Source organism: Glycine soja, chromosome 13 (assembly GCF_004193775.1).
Source record: "Glycine soja cultivar W05 chromosome 13, ASM419377v2, whole genome shotgun sequence".
Taxonomy (NCBI): Eukaryota; Viridiplantae; Streptophyta; class Magnoliopsida; order Fabales; family Fabaceae; genus Glycine; species Glycine soja.
The window spans coordinates 28,087,467-28,105,287 of NC_041014.1; the positions used below are offsets into that span (position 1 = coordinate 28,087,467).

At 29.6% G+C, this 17,821-nt stretch overlaps 1 protein-coding gene across 1 annotated transcript; it reads right to left on the bottom strand.

Annotated features, from left to right (window-relative positions):
• Positions 1-131: 131 nt before the first annotated feature.
• LOC114382525 (uncharacterized protein At1g66480-like) lies at positions 132-3,666 on the bottom strand. Its single transcript, XM_028342005.1, has 2 exons — positions 2,907-3,666; positions 132-491 (listed from the first exon to the last, which is right to left on the bottom strand). Exons 1-2 carry the CDS (start codon positions 3,453-3,455, stop codon positions 396-398), a joined length of 645 nt encoding a protein of 214 aa, XP_028197806.1. The 5' UTR covers positions 3,456-3,666; the 3' UTR covers positions 132-395.
• Positions 3,667-17,821: the final 14,155 nt, after the last annotated feature.

Below are 17,821 nucleotides of genomic sequence, written 5' to 3' on the forward strand. Positions count from 1 at the left end.
CTATAGTGTCAAAATAGCATGAATGTATTGACGTGACCACTTTAAGATGCCATCTTAGTATTTCTGATAAATATTGGATATTAAGTTGCTAAATAAATCAAAGTTACACAATTATGGAGGGACAAAAGTCGTGAAACTCAGAAAGTAAATAGATTAAAAGTGTAATCAAGCCAATTAAAAGCAATACTTATCTCTAGAAAATATCTTCCAAATTTGACTACAAATGGGGCGAAAAATTGAAGCAACATTTGCACCTTCTGATCTGCGAGCACTACTAGTGTATAAATGTATGTACATGTCTTTATCAATATATAGGCTACAGATTTTAGGGCAATATATTACATTGCTTCAGAAGCACCTAACATATAAATAATGGTTTGGTTCTGCATAAATGACTATCTAGAAGGACTGCTATAAACTAGTGACTGTTGAGGAGCTGCTGATTCTTCATGAATTTCCCCTTGTTCCACTGGACTGAAACTCACCCGTTTCTGGAAAAAAATTATATAAAGAACATTAGCTTAATTCCCTGAAGAGTTACATATTAACTAGTACAATTAATATATGTGAATTGAGATACAATATTGCAATTTGAACTAGCCATTTACTAGGAAACTACAAATATCATAGGCTAATTATAACCGACATTAAAATATTCTACTCTTGTTAGCCAACTTTTTCAAAGACATTCAGTAATGCTCCAACAACACGTTTTATGAAGGTGCTACAACTAGTAAACGAGGAATAACAATTATATTGAGTCCTCATTCTTCATTTTCTCGGCATAGTTGCTGACATACCGACAATGTTGACTTTTTGGCAAGGTCACTGTTACCTCATGCATTGTGGCAGACAAGTATGCAAAAGGCCCCAAGTGTTTAAATCCAAAGTTCAACCCATTCTAGATTTTATCACTATCAAATTTTCAAGATAGGATAAGGGATGGAGTCTCATATTCTCGGCCGGATCGAAAAATTTAGTTAGTCTAGAATCTCATTTTAATTATTTTCTTTTTCATTTGTATCGAAAAATTTAGTTAGTCTAGAATCTCATTTTAATTATTTTCTTTTTCATTTGTATCTGAGATATTATTTAAGAAGATCGAATTTAATATCACTCTCAAAAAAACTTTATAAAAATATTAGATAAAAATTATTATTATTATTAATAAATTATATTTTTTTAACCATTTAAGAGATATGTAACGGGAAAGTATTTATCAACTTGACTCCAATATTTTTTTTAACAAATTAGAGTATAATTTTATTCAAACCAACTTAATATTAATACACATTTTTTGCTGTAAAAAGTAATTATTTATATAGCATGTTTTAGTTTAGTGTACAACTATGATCTAACTTATTTTTAAAAAAATGTAATTAAAAAATAAGCACCGACTTCTGATGATGCGATTCTACCTTTGACTTCTGCCTCAATATATTTTGCATCTTTCGATGTTCCAAAATGAATGAGAACTAAGAATACGGCGAGGCATGTTACTTAGTACCATGTTAGATGGCTTAAGATCGAAGAAACCTCATAACGACCAAAAGAGAAGAAAACAAAAAAAAAAGTCTCATAAACAACGTGGAAAAACCGAGTCAATAGTGAATGTATTTATCTGAGCAGTTAAAATTATCAAATATAATTTTATTTCCCCAAACAAACACTATCATTAGCATCAGCAAACTAAGGTTGATTGCTACTAATATCATTAAGTATAAATTTGTCTCAATTATGCTTTCGTTCACAAGATCTTTCATTCTCGCTTCAAATTTTTGGGTTGCCGGTCTTTAGATTCGTGAATTGGAAAATGTCAAAAACTTGACATTCAAATTTGAGTGTTTATATATATATATATATAGTTTCCAATTTGATATCATCTTTCAGGTGGTAAACTAAAAACAGCATTTCAGATCTAAGTTTGAAGTGCAAAATTTGGACTTATTAAAATAAAACCAATCAAGTCAGTCTAAAATATCGCATTATTTAACAAAAAATTAACGAATTCACTTGGAACATAGTGACAACTTTTTTATACTATTACCTAATTTACTTAAAATTTCTCAATGTTATTTATTGTAATAAATTTTAAATTTATTATAATTTTTTTACTCGCGTTTTAAATTTATTATAACAACTATTTTGGGCAATATTTAATCCAATTGACTGTAAAATTTTCTTTCTTTAAAAGAAAAAATTTTTACAAACAAAATTATACAAAAATTCTAAACAATAGGAAGAGTTTTTTATAGTGAAAAAAATAGCAAACAAGCATTTATATTTTAGGAATTTTTCTTCATTGTTATCTTTTTTTATTATTCAAGAATTTGTAACTTTTTAATTAAAAAATATTCAATAACTTTAACTTTAATTTTCAAATTTTGAAATAATGTTTAAGATAAAAATAAAGTAAAATAAAACACAACTTCTATCTGATTTCGATAAAATTGATGATATAAATTTTCATATGATAAAAACTTATTATTAAATGAATGTTCAAATAAATCATTTTCCCAAGCTCACACAAGATAGGATCATGTGTATGAACGTAACAAAACTTTTGTGCACTTCGGTATCAAGCAATTTGCTATGTACCGAAACAGCCAAAGAAGATCACCAACATTCAAACAAAAATGTCAAAGATTCAAGAATACAATGGACAACATTAAAATCAATACAATAAGAAGAGTGTTAGTCATACTTCTTCTAATGTATTCTTTTGATCATGCACTCTATAATTAATTAAAATTTATTAAAAATAATTAAATAATAAGTAAGACTTATACAAAAATGATAATTTTCATAAATTTTAATAAACTATACATTAAAAAGAATATGTTAAAGAATGTATAGGTAGTTTTTCTGGTGCAATAGTAGAAAACAATTAAACAAACACAACATACCCTTCTTGGTTTGCGATTGTGAGCCTCCACGGTTGCGCCACTGCCATCCACGGCGGCATTGTTCCCCATATACAAACTTATGATTTTCTCGGCCACCTCGCCCCCGTCGTGGCTCTCCTCCATGAGCCTCTCCAAATGAGCCTTGGGCAGCCTCATTTTGAGCCTGGTGGGCCCACCATTTTCTGGGCCAGGCCCATGCTTCACCATAGTAAGGTCCGAAACGCTCCGTTTGGACAGCATCAAGAAATCGAGCCTATCCTGGGCGTTCATTCCACGGATCCCACTGGATCGCACCCTCCTTGTTCCTAGTGGTTCGGGCTTAACCTTGGGTAACTCCACCAAGAAATAAATCTTCTTGGGCTTGAGCTCGTAGTCAGGCTCAAGTGGCTTGGCACGAGGCCCGAAGTTTTTCACCGCGTGAGAGTCCAAGAGAACGTGTCCGGGGTAGTCCTTAACGACGTCGTTTGCTCTAGCTGGAGTCTTGAGCTTGAACGTTTCACCGTCTATTTTCATTATCTTGGCTTTTTTACTCCCCATAGCGTTTCCCATATCTCTTCCTTTTTATTTCTTCTTCGTGACTCACTTTGCTTTGCTTTGATTTCAATTTGTATTGGATGTGATTAATTTCTCTCGTGGACAAAGGGTGGTGGTTTTGCTATTTATATTGCCATCACGGCTTGTGCAAATTAACAAGTATAGTTGACAAAAGCGAATTAGAAGATGTGTGTGAATTAGTGGAATTTTGCTAGAGATTCCATATAATAGTGCTCTGAAACCATTGATTTAATTAATTAACGGGAGACAAAGTTGAATTTGGTGGGGTTTAAGCTCACTTCGATGGTTATAAGCGGGGACCGCATTTTTAATGCATGCAATTCATATACTAATCTCCCCTGCATGCTTAATTAGTAAATAAGATTTTGAGATTAATTTTTTTGTTAGTGGGATTTAGAGATTAATGAATTTTTATGAATGGAAAAAATATATACTAGAAATTTTTTGTTTCGTTAAGTAAATTTATTTGACTCGGTCAAATTTATTAAAGTTCAATATGATTTCTGAATATTGAAAGTTTTTAAATACTGATTAATTATATGATCAATCAATTAAGCAACTCATGATATATTTATAATCAACGCCTGCTGCTTCCGATCGAATTCGCAGCTAAGTGTAATATATATATATATATATATATATATATATATATATATATATATATATGCTAAATTAGTTTGTCCTAATTGGGTCGTTACCGATTTTTTTCAAAGAGATGACGAAAAATTTCGTTGCTCTTTATAGATATATGAGTAGTGGAGCCAAGCCAAACTTTAAATCTCAATCCAACTCATGTCTTTGCATTGAGAAAAAAGAAGAGAGATCTCTTTTTATTCTTTTCATATCTGATCTGATTGTCTATATCATTACGAAAAAAACAACTTCAATAATTTTTTAATTAACTGCCAATATAGTGGTGTATAATTGATACTGTATATACCGATACTTACATCTAAATAAAACAAAATTGAAAAAAAAGTAATTATTATCTTGACTATTTATACAGATATGTCTTTACCAAAAAAAAAAAATTATGCAGACATGTAATTTATACATATCCAATGTACTAATGTGACTTGATGGTACAAAACAACATCAAAACAAACTTACATAAAATTGTCGAAATCTTTTGATCTTCACAAAGACTTCAATATACATTTTTGTTTTAATATTAATAATATAACAATGAAACCTATCGATCATGATGCAATCAATCAAGCACTACTTTGTTTAGTTTTAACATACGTAGAGAACACTTCTAGGATCTCAAAAAACTACGTATATGAGTATGCTGCATGACTTCTAGCATTTTAGGCAACTTATGAAAGGGAGAAGGCGCTTAAGAGGCCTTTTTACATTTTCAACTCTTTTTCTCTGCATTTATTAATTAATAGATATATGTCTGTTTCATAGAGGTGCTCACACAATCACACTTACATTAAATGGTTATGTCCAATTTGGATTTTCAAATTAAAAACAGCTTTTCTCCCTTTTACTTTGATCAGTTTAATTTCTCCCCCTTTCGTTTTATGCCTTCTGTCAGCACATATATATCACAATGCAACCTTTATCTTTGAGGTGTAAATTTATGGTATCAAATCACTTGTCTTATTTTCCTGCCATTTCTTACTCTTTCAATTAAATACTAATTAATACCTTTTAATTAGAACAACATAAAGGAGTAGGTAGATTGATGTGATACCAACAATAAATCACTTTTGCTTTGTAAAAAAATTATTAGTTTAACCATATTAACTACGTATTTTAAACTAATATTCAACAAGAGATTATATTTATTAAAAAAATATATCTGCTAAGATGCTAAAAGGCTCATAACTATAGTGAAAAAACCGGTGAACTTTGACCCAATTGGTAAACATGCACGTCCTCTCAAGGCATCCAAGTCTAGAGACATATCTTGAAGTAATCTCACCAAACAACAACTCTAATGTCTGTAGTTACAACTAGTCTTCTACCATGCAACTAGGTCTAATGAATAAGGCATATGAAACAACAAATTAATTCAGATGTTTAAATAATAATTGTTCTCTAGAACTATATGGTAAGTCCCAGTTTATTGATTTGTAGTTACTATATATATTTATATACTATTCTATGAACGTGATTAAAAAAATTAAGGGGACTCCAGCACAGTATCCAAAGCTTTTTGAAGATTTTTTACCCCTCTAATCATCTTTATATAGTTTTCAGTTCGAAGGGACATTGACTTCTTTAATTAGTTCCAGTATTGGAAAATCCTACACTTCAACAAACTAAAACCTACCAACTACGCTCACTTCAACAAGCCTGAAAATATGTACCAATCAAACCTCAGTAGGGACATGGAGGCTTATAGCTTAGACCTAACCCCAACCTAACCTTTAAGGTATACCTTTTAATATAACGTTCACTTTATAGTGTGTAGCCGATCATGAATAACGGTGATAAAAATATATGGAAGTAAAAGGATGGAAAGCGATTAAAGGTGAAAGTCTAAGACAAAAATTCAGAGGAGCACATGGAGAAATGGTGAAATGCGTGAAAGAGAGATGGGATAGGTAGGAATACGAGCCATGCTGCATCTCCTCCATAAAATATTTGTATGTATATATATAAATTAATTAGTAAATATTTCATACATTACGGGTGAGTAGCGACCGGTTGGGATAATCTTTGTCTCTACTTGATCAAATCAAGACTCAAAATATACACAACAATACCTGGTTAATATTTTTTTTAACATTATATATAATTCAATTGTAAAATAAAAGTATAAATTTAAATTAAGGGATATTTTAAAATAAATAATGTCATTATAAATATAATATCACGTTATATTAAAAATTATCTATTAAATAAAAAAATTATTATTAATATACAACTATTTAAAAAACTTATTTTTTAAGACAATAGGACACTAAATCAGGTTAGAACGACGCATTACTTGAATTTGTTCTCAAAATACATTAGATTTAATTTCAATTCAAGAATATGTCAAAATTAACCTCAAACCAGACCCATTTAATGGAATGGGTTGTGTCATGCTTGCCCCTACATTATATACATATAATTATAAATATAAGTAGAAGATAAAAATTATAAATTTAAAATAGTTAAGAGAATATTTAATTAATTCATGGAAGATTATTTTTCTAATGATAAAAAAATATTAATGAGTAGTAAAATAGTTTAATGAGTAGAATATTTTTTTAACAAATAGTAATAAAATAGTTTAATGAGTAGAATATTTTTTTAACAAAAAAAACATATTCATGTTAAACAAGGAAACTTGAGTAATAACTAAAGAAATTAAATACACTCAAGTCAGTTTGGTTAATTTAAACTATAGGACAGGAATTATTTGTGTATATTTTTCTTGAGAGAGAAAAGGGAGAGAATGAAAGAAGAGACAGGAACAAGATAGCTAGAGATGAGAGTGAGAAGGGAAGGAAGTCATCTCACTATTAGAGGGTGATAAGCTACACAAGGATTTGTCATAAAGGAATGAAATTTGATAAATACCAAGAGGATGTTCTAATCCAAGAACCAAAATGGCTATGCCTAATTGTTTTTTTCTAGAGTTTATAATCATCTCACACTCACAATAAAGATAAAACTTCAATTTTATTCAACTCGTGAAATGAGAGATATTGCATGCATTACTTTTTCTAGACTTTATTCCAAGATTTTTAATCCTAATTTCCTCTCCTACTCGCCAATTAAGGAGGCTACTTCATGAAGCAAGGAGGCTAAACCTAATTGCCGCTATGTAGTGCTGCTTTCAAATCCCATGGAGAGTAAGATTTTCATTTTTTTTCTATTTCTTAATTAGACTAACATTATTATTAATTATGCTGCTGTTTTCTTTCGCTTACATTGTAAATTAGACTAACATTCATAAATAGGCTAAACCTTGCTTATATCATTTAAGAGTAAACCGTTCAAATTATTAAGAAATAAATTTTAATAAATAATTTTACAATTTTAAAAGTCAAAAGAATAAAACAAAGATGGATAAGATATTGAACTAGATCTTACATAAAATTTATCTAAGGTGCTAAATTTCTTACCCATGCCTTTTAAGAATGAAATATACTTTCACATTATAAATTGAAATAAATATTTGGGAGGGTAAGATTTTTTTTTTCTTTCTATTTTCTTTAAATTAGAATACTAAAATTCTTTTTTGGAGGGAGCGGGCAAAAGGCTAACAAAAACAAAGAAACTAAAATCGAACCAAACGTCGGACAGCAAATCCCAAACCAATAAATTACAGGAGATACAAAAGAGAATTGTTTTTTTTAAAAAAAATCAATTCGTAGCCAATATAATTTCAAATAATGGAATTCAAAACTAACGTAATGACGTGACATATTCTAAAATTATACAAGTAAGAGTCGACTGTCTAAACTTTTTTACAAAAATATAAAAAAAAATGTTTTTTAAGAAACAGATAGAATTTATTTTTTTCCAACAATAAAAAACTGATTTTTTAAGCAAAAATAATTTACACAAACATATTAAAAAATGAAAATTTACTTATTATTTTTTAAAATATTTTTTAACAAATAAGTTAAAATAAACAGTTCAAAGCATATGAAGAATTTTCAAATTTCACTTCTAATTAAACACTTTCATATTAATGCAAAGTCCGTTTTTTTAGATCCATACAAACCACAAACTAAGAAAGTACGTGAATTATTGTCCGAGTTTGGCAACTGATCATAGAGAATGACGTGCATCACACTTCCACCAAAGGTGGATTCTGACATTCGTAGGAAAAAGTAAGAAGCAAAAATGAATCACCCATTATTATTAATTATACTAATTGTTTTCCCAACGCTGATGAAAATGACCAAATTAAAATTAAATGCTAATTAATGAGTGTCAATTCCAAGGAGAGTAGTCGCCCAAAATGTTGGTTCATTTCATGTTGTTTGAACTTTGAATCAGTTAACGGGTAAGCTACTTCTCTTCAATTTTGTAAGACTCTCTCATTATTAATTTGGGTCAATTGAAAATAACAATATACTAGTAGTATTCAATTGATATAAATGCTGTGTCAAATCCTTTGCAGCCGCTAAAACGACTTTTTTCTTTTTCCCCTGGGTTCTGTTACATCCAAAACGATCGAGCTCTACTTGTGTTTCATCATGCTGAATGTTGCATCACCAATAAGAAATTTGTCCAAGTCCAACTTAATTATGGTTATGGGACATTTCTTTCTTATCCTCAAATAATTAAATCCATCACATCCTTACGTTATCAAAGATACTTGGTAGAATTTTGAGAGACTGAACTATCATCTCTATTTTCTAATGCATATATATGTTGAAAATACACCAAATAAGGTTATATTTTGTCTTAAATGAGTGTGGTGTCACCAATGCCAATCTATAACAAACTTAAGGCTTGCCTTGTGTTATTACAACCGAACTTATCATTTATTCAGTAGCACTAATATGTGTTTCTATACTGGAATGAAGTGAAATGAAATGAATTTGAGAAAAAAAAATATTTGAATTATTTTTTTATATTTTTTTTAGTACATTTTACCTCTCCCAAACACAGCATAATAGATTAATATCGAAATATTGATGGGATCAATAAGTCACTAATAAAATAACATAAATCAATAAAAATTATATAATATCATAAATAAATAAATATTAAGTTTGTCTTATGTATGACAAGCAGGGAAAGATGAAGGGGGGCCAACATGGACCTTGGTCCCCTCCCTTAGCATCCTTTATATATGTGAGAAAAAAAAAGAAGAAAAAAAAAACAAATACTGATAAAGGAAAATGTATAAAATTAAAAAAAAGGTTTTTGAATAATATTTGTTTAATTTTCTTTTAGTAGTAGATTATATATATAATTATACACATAAAATTAATAATAAATTATTATGTTCAATATATTATTTATTAGAAGTTAATTATCTAAAAAATTGTGTAATTTTTTTTAACTCCTCTTTTGATACGCTGTCAGGGTGATAAGTCATGCTCTAGCCAAGAAAAGAGATTTAAGGTTGTGAATCCTAATGACTATTTTATATTTTCGCTACTTTTGTAATATTGTGAGTGACAGTGAGACAATCAGCATACGTGATGAGTAGGACCGATGATATCATGTGAGAGTATTTCATGACTCCTATTATATAACAATTTTTTTAAAAAAAATATATAATTTATTTCTCTAGAATAAAATCTTCAATCTTAACAATAATAGATTTTTTCTTATATTATAATCTATCTCAAGATATGATTTTTTTTTATAATTTATAAATTATTCTTACTTTACCGTTAATCTTTTGAAAGTGTGTAAAACTTAACTCTGATATCATGTTAAAGTGAAACAAAGACATTTGAAAGGTCCCCTTAAAAATCAGTTTATAAGGGAGTAACCTATCCAGTTATATAAATACTTATCATGTCCATTAATCACGCGGTGTAAGACTTTCAATAGTGAAATTGGCAAAGAGAGTAAATTAATTAACAAAGGATTGAAGGTGTTGGAATTAACTTGATAGGACACTGAAAAGTTTGAGAAGAAACTAAAAGTGTATCAAAAATAAAATGCATGCATGGAGTAAATGAGTTTAAAGAAGATGAAGAGAAAGTATTTAAATATGCAATGAAAATAAAATGCAATAAATGTTAGGTGCTAGAAAGTAAAGTTGTAAGAAAGATAACATGCTTTGGAATTAAAAGCATGCATGAGTAAAAGACAAGAAACAATCTATAGAAATTAAAGGTAAAATACTAAGAATAAAATGGAAGGAGAAATCAGAGTAATTGAAAATTAAAGAGTTGGAAAGATATTAATAATGTAAGAAATGAAATTTAAATTACATTAACTAACATGAAAGTGTTGTAGAAGATAAGAATGGTAGATAACAGATTTCGAATGGAATTGTGTAGTAGTATATATATGATTTCCGATATTATTCAGAAGTCATGACAGAAAAACCACCGTGATTATAGCAAAATAACTTTTGTCCTAATTGAAATGATATCATTTATCCTAAATAAAATAAATAAATACACATTAAATTCAAAATAGAGAAACATTACATATACGGTAAATAATCAACTACTTGAAAGTTGGCAATTTCTCTGATAACTCATTTTTTATGTGTTTAAATTTTGTTAACTTGACATTTAGAGCTCACCATCTCATAACCATCTTAACAAACGACATCTTGTTTTGTAATAGGAAGAACATAAGTACTTTTGTGATTGGTTTATCCAATCTTTTAGGATTATCTTCTACTAGCAACAAACTATTGAACAGCCAAAACCAAAAGCCAGCAACTTTCGGCTCTTTACATATCGACAAAACCTAAACACTTTATTATAATATCCGACGTTGTATGGCCATATCTTTTATGATTATTTAAAATCAATTGACGTAATTAATTAAGTCGTCGATCAAAATTGTCCCATCTCTAATCTTTTTCGCCTTTGTTACATATCACTACATATACTTTTCTGCAGTGAGCATCTATGTGAAACACGTCGCCACTATCTCACGTATGGATGCTACTTTTTTTTTTCCTTTTCAGATCGATTTAAATGTTACTAGATACATATGACACAAGTAATAATTAATGTCCAAGATATGAGATACTCAATGTTGTGCATGGGATAAATATGAAGTAGATTTTTATCAATGGATCTCGATACACTATATAAAAAAATTTAACATCACATTTTAATAAAAAAAATCAAATGTTAAATTTAAATTTATAAATCCTATCGTCATTTATGATATATTAAATTTTTTTCATTCTTATAATCTCACCCTTATATTTTAACAATAATGTATATTATTAGTTTTTTTTTTTTAAATAGACTGTCTTTACGGATTTGGGGTTTTGGATCCATCAATACATTCCAATTGGTACAGTTGCCTTGTGCATGAAATCCTATCTGAAATAGTTTTTGCTTCTCTTTAGTTTATTGATGACTATATATATAAATTGTTTAAAGGCACAACAGTTCTTGTAAGTCCGGGAAGGAGAGATTAACAATCGAGTGATCATGATATGCAATGGGATATCACTACTCCTAATTCTACAACTAAAAGAGGTAAAAACAATAACAATTCTGATTCTTCATTACGCACTGATCAATGAAATTACAGTGAGATATATAAGCAGGGCATATGCAATTGCTAACAGAATTCTAACAAGTAACAATAATATTCTACAATCTACCTGAGATATTTATTCAAACAACCAAAAAGTCTCTTTGAAAACGATATAATTGTTCCATTTCTTAGCTGCTGAAATTATCATCTTTGGCCTAATTATATATGACATGGATCGTAACAGATCATGTTTGTGACCTGCTTCAAATTGTAGAGGTGAAATACTTTATTAAAGATGCTTCTGTTTACTTGAATAATTAATAGGAAAAAAAAGTGAAGAGAGACAAAGAGTGTATTGAGCCCTTTTTCTCCAAATTAGGATGGAAAATGAAATATCAAACATTTTTAGGGGGTTATATCAAGTTAAAAATTAGGGGAATAAAATGCATTTTATCAGACGGATAAAAAATTTATATGTAATTGACAACAAACATGTTATTCTGGTATTTTGCAAATTTATATCAGGGATTTTTAAAAGAATATACTTTTTAATTGAAATTTTTATGAGTAAAGCAGATTCATAAATAAGAAGATTGAATATATCGATTTTACACATAATAGGCGTATAAAAAAATTAGTGCTAGTTTTAAAAAAAAAATAATGCTATCATAAACCAACGGTATCAAGTTCTGTAGCTATCGCAATAATTTTTGTATTGTTGCTATCACAAATATAGAAATGGTCACACATTATTAGATGAGGAGAGAAAAAAAATGTTGGCCTAATGAAAGGTCCAAAAAATGGTTTAAGCTTTCTCTTTTTTATGCGCCCAAATTGCAGATAAGGTTGGGGTTGTTGCTAGGTGCACCTAGATATATTGATTGTGCACTCAGCAATTTAAGTGAAATGACAAAAATGTCATTCACTTAAATTTATAAAGTCAGCTCCCTCGTGTATTCCACTGTTGCAACGCACCTTCTTCCTCCTCCATCTCTACGTTATCATTTTCGTGTCGCTGCTATCGTCAACCTCCATTGTCTTCGTTCAGGCCGTCTACACCATCGACGTGCCTCTCCGCCGTCAAGGTAAGGTTTTTTTTTCGTAGTTTAGGATCGTGTTTAGTATCCGTGTAAAATATATGAATTTGTTAATTCATATGAGTTATACGAATTAACTAATCATACGGATTAGCTCATCCATATGAGTTAGACGGATTAACTAATCCGTATAACTCATACGGATTACATAATTCATATGTTTTTTTTAATTATTAATAAATTAATTTATTTTTTAAAATAGTAAATTTTTTATTTATAAATATATTCTTTTGATTTTTGTTTTTAAATAGTTATTTTATTTATTAAATATATTATTTTGTTTTTTAAAATAGTTATTGTTTATTTTTTAAATAAAAATAGATTATTTTGAATTATGTTTTTAAATAGTAATTGTTTTTTAATTCAAAATATATTATTTTGTTTTTGGTTTGTAAATAGTTATTGTTTATTTTTTAAATAAAAATAGATTATTTTAAATTATGTTTTTAAATAGTAATTGTTTTTTAATTGTGAATATATTAATTTTACTTTTGTTTATAAATAGTTATTGTTTCTTTTTTTAATAAAAATAGATTATTTTGAATTATGTTTTTAAATAGTTATTTTTTTAATTGTAAATATAATAATTTTTTTTGTTTTTAAGTAGCTATTTTTATTTTAATTATAAATATATCATTATGATTTTTTGTTTTGAAATAGTTGTTGTTTATTAATTGTAAATATATTATTTTGATTTTTGTTTTTGAAATAGTAATTTTTTTAATCAAAAATAGATTATTTTGTATCATGTTTTCAAATAGTTATTGTTGTCTTAATTAAAATATATTATTTTGAATTATGCTTTTAAATATTTATTGTATTTTTTTAATTATAAATATATTATTTAGAATGATGTTTTTAAATAGTTAATATATTTTAATAAAAAATATATTATTTTCATTTTTGTTTTGAAAAATTTATTGTTTTATTTTTAATTATAAACATATTTATAATTATTATATATTAGTTTTTTATGTAATTAATTAATTATAGTGTTTTTTTAAAGTTGCTTTTTAATAAAGAAGTTATTTCATTACATAAAATTAATTAAAAAGAAAATTTGAAGAATATATATATATATATATATATATATATATATATATATATATATATATATATATATATATGAATGATTGTATGCTAATTGATTGAAGTATTGTTTGAATTTTGACATAAACTTTATGTATGTTCAAATTTACATATTATGATTAGAACTAGAGGTTTTGGTTATGCGTTAGGCAGAATTACATAACAACCCTAGGAAAAGAAGATAATCATGATTCAAATGAAGCTCCCTAGAGGCGAAGGCCCACAGCATCCACATGTGGGCAACGGGAAGCTATCGTTGTTGCTGAGGATGTTCATCACGTGGATGACGCATTTGAAAAGGTCTTCCAACAGCTAGCGTCAAGAGACAGTTGTTGATGCCCAGGGTTTTCCACACAGGTCGCGTGACACATCAGTTCTAATTGTCTATGTTGATCATGTTGCAGACATTGTTTGGAATGGAGAGATATTTATAGTTTAAAATAAATTATATTTTAATAAGTATTTATTATTATTGTTAAAATTATTTAATTTTTTTAGGAATATCCTGAATTGAAGTTATCATCCCACGAAAGAAAGTTTGCAGAGAGGTGGCATAAGGAAACTAACAGTTTCCATCTTCCAATGGGAGAGGTCACCATCACCCTCGATGATGTGGCCTTTTTGCTTCATATGCCCATCACAGGCGTCTTCCATAGCTTCGAGACTCTTTATGTCGATGAAGCGGTGTTGATGTTAGTGGAATTACTTGAAGTCGGTGCAAATGAAGCCAGAGCTAAAACAGTACAGTGTCATGGGGCATATGTACGATTATCATGGCTACGAGACATTTATCGTAGCAAATGTGATGTCGCACACTGGACTGTAGCAGCACAAGCTTATCTGCTGCATTTGCTAGGTTGCACTCTTTTTTCTAACAAGAGTGCAACACGCGTGCATGTGGTGTTCTTGGACGCCTTTTGAGACCTCAGCCAGAGTGGAAGCTACGCATGCGAAGCTATCGCCTTAGTGCATATGTACGATAATTTGAATGATGCGTCTAAGAGCAGCGGTAGACAACTTGTTGAATATATCACACTATTACAAGTAATTGTAATTGAATTTTATTTAATTTTTTTGTTTTTTGACTTTTTTATGTATTGATTTGATATTTATTTTGTTTTGAAAATATGTGTAGTGTTGAATTTATGAGCATTTTTCATCTGTTTTTGAGGCTATTACCACTGAAGATTTTCATGAAAGGAAACCATGTGCCTATTGCTGAACCTCTATGAAGGCATTACCAGTGTCAACGTATCAAAAGCGTCTAGATTGACTGACGTCTAATGATGTTTGTTGCATGTCTTGCGGTGACCATCGTGCAGTTAGAGAGTTGAAGCTCATTTCTTGTTTTTCTGGACATATCCGATGGGATCTCATGGTTGTCATACACCGATCAGAGAGGGTTGTGCAGAAGTTTGGGTATGTTCAGGTGATTTCTCCACACTCTTCGGATTCAAGATTATGCTTAGAAGATATTGATGACATATTGATGCACTTCTCTGACTACCTTGCACCGGTGGGCCAGATTTTTCTTGTGCCTGCACAATATGCACCAGACTACATGGACTAGTTCTACATAATTTCGCATCCATTCATGAGGCTGGCACAGCCCGAGGATCCAATCAGACATCCACTTGTCGTGCAAGATGACACATATGTCGAACTAGATATGCCTTAGTACTCGACGGCAACAACAACTATGGAGGAAGCACTTGCGCATGCACCTTCTGATGTGGAGCAGTCTAGACATGCAGTGGTAACTATATATTCATCTTACTCTTAATTTCATTTTATTTAAACATGCAATATGGTTATACCTTATTTGTTGTTGTCAATGTCATAGGAGGCTTGTCAAGCAATAGCAGAAAAAGGTTAGAGCGATTGTTCAACCTAAGGATAGTGACTGAAGGCACAGAAACATACGATGTCATGCAAGACTGCCTAAGGATCGCTAGAGGGGTGACTGTGGATCACAATTTATATGTGTGGTCACGATAAAGGCGGCGCATGGAGGACGCATAAAGATAGTTAGAAATTTTTAGCAAATATGTACACACAATGTTTATCATTTTATTTTATTTGACAATATTTTTATTTTACCAATTTTATTTGAAATGTTTTTTATATTACTATGGAACCGCTTATATCAACACACGTGAATTAAACCATAAACCTTATTTTCCACACATTAAATTTTTTTAATAAGTTTTGAATTAACCCTAAAGTGTAACACTAAACCCTAGTCTACAAAATCCTTATTTTTTGATTTTCTACTAAACCCTGGTTTTCACGTCACAATTAACTCTAACAACACATGTAACACTAAACCCTACGTATTATAATAACCCTAAACCATTTGAACGTAAGGTATAATAGATATACTTGTGAGTTTCCAATGAAACAACTGTATATTATTGTCGTACATGACAATGACATAGACACCTAAATGTTCACTCTTCACTTAAATCAACATAGTCTGTTTTTAACATCATCAAATTGTTGTACTGCTGCATTCTACTAATATATAGAGTTGGCCACTACTTTCCTTGAGGATGACAATTTCTAGACCATAACAAAGCTACAGGCAATAAAGGACAATGGTCTCTTAAATAAACTTGTTACACATGCACAAACAATTTGAAGTTATTATAACACGATTAATTTCATAAATTAAAAAAACAAGATTATGATGAATCTACTTGAACAAAATGATTTTCATACATGTGACCAATACATATTACACGATGCACTGAAGAATCTGTTGGTGGTTGACTTCTAAGAGAAAAAAATGTCATGCTTTATTGCAGAGACAAACATACAAAGACAACATTATACCTTGATGCAATGACATATCCCATGTCGGTTATATTCATTCACTTATCCATAATAACCTGCATGAACCAATTATATGGATTACATTTATTTAAACTTAATTTTAAATAAAAAAATAAAACATAAATTACATACCATGGATAATCTATCAACAAGTAGGGACCTCTTTAATTCCTCAAATTTATCTATGCCACCAAGGAGGTTGATATACTCATCAGACCATTTGGCAAGTTCTTTAAGCAAATGATTGCACACCAACGCCCATGAATCTTCACTCATACTTAATAAGACAACAATTGCATGATATCCACCGTTACTATTAGCTTTGACATCGACAATATTTTTAATTGAATCATGAATGCACAAATGAAATTGATCCAACATCGGCATAGTCTTTCTTAGAATTGTCTAGTCAGATGATGATGCACTACGTTTGACTGAAGAATTAATATTTTGCATAGAATGTAAAACATCAACATATTACTAGTAAGACGGATCATGCTTTATTGATCTTTGATGTTTAGTCATCGGTTTCTTCTGAGCACCTTTGGTCTTGACCTTTTCTGGAGGAGGACTGTTGACTCGTTGGCAAGTGTACCAAATCGTTACAAGTAGTAAAGTTCTCGGAAGTCCGAGTGTCGAATCCACAGGGACTTTGTTTGTACTTAGATTAATGCAAACCCAATTTAAAAGCAAGAGATAAGAATTTAAAATAGAAGATAGAAGATAAGGTAAAGAAAAGATAAGATATTTAAAGATAAAATTAGAAGATAAAAGAAAAGATAAGATATTTAAAGACAAAATTAGAAGATAAAAGAAAAGATAAAAGATTGAAAGATCAAAATAAAAGATAAAATATTTAAATTGAGATATGATAAAGATAACTACTTCTACGAAATTCAAATAAATAAAATCTATATAATAAAATTGCTAAAACCTAACCAGTCTAATCAGCCTAGATATATGGATTCAGGATTTGTCTGTTATCAATACCAGTGAACTAATTCTGCCCCACATCTATCCATCTACTTGCCCCTGATGCCTCACGATGACAAACCTACCTTAATTACCTATCTTCCAAATGCCCTTTGCGAAGACTCAATAACTAAGATGCATTAGGATTACATTCTAGATGTTTGCTAAAGCATGGGCATTGGGGCATTAAGTCATGCTAACCCAATAATTTCTTTCTTTTAGTGTTCTATTAAGCGTTACCCTCTCCCGAGTGGCCTAACCCTTAAAACCAAT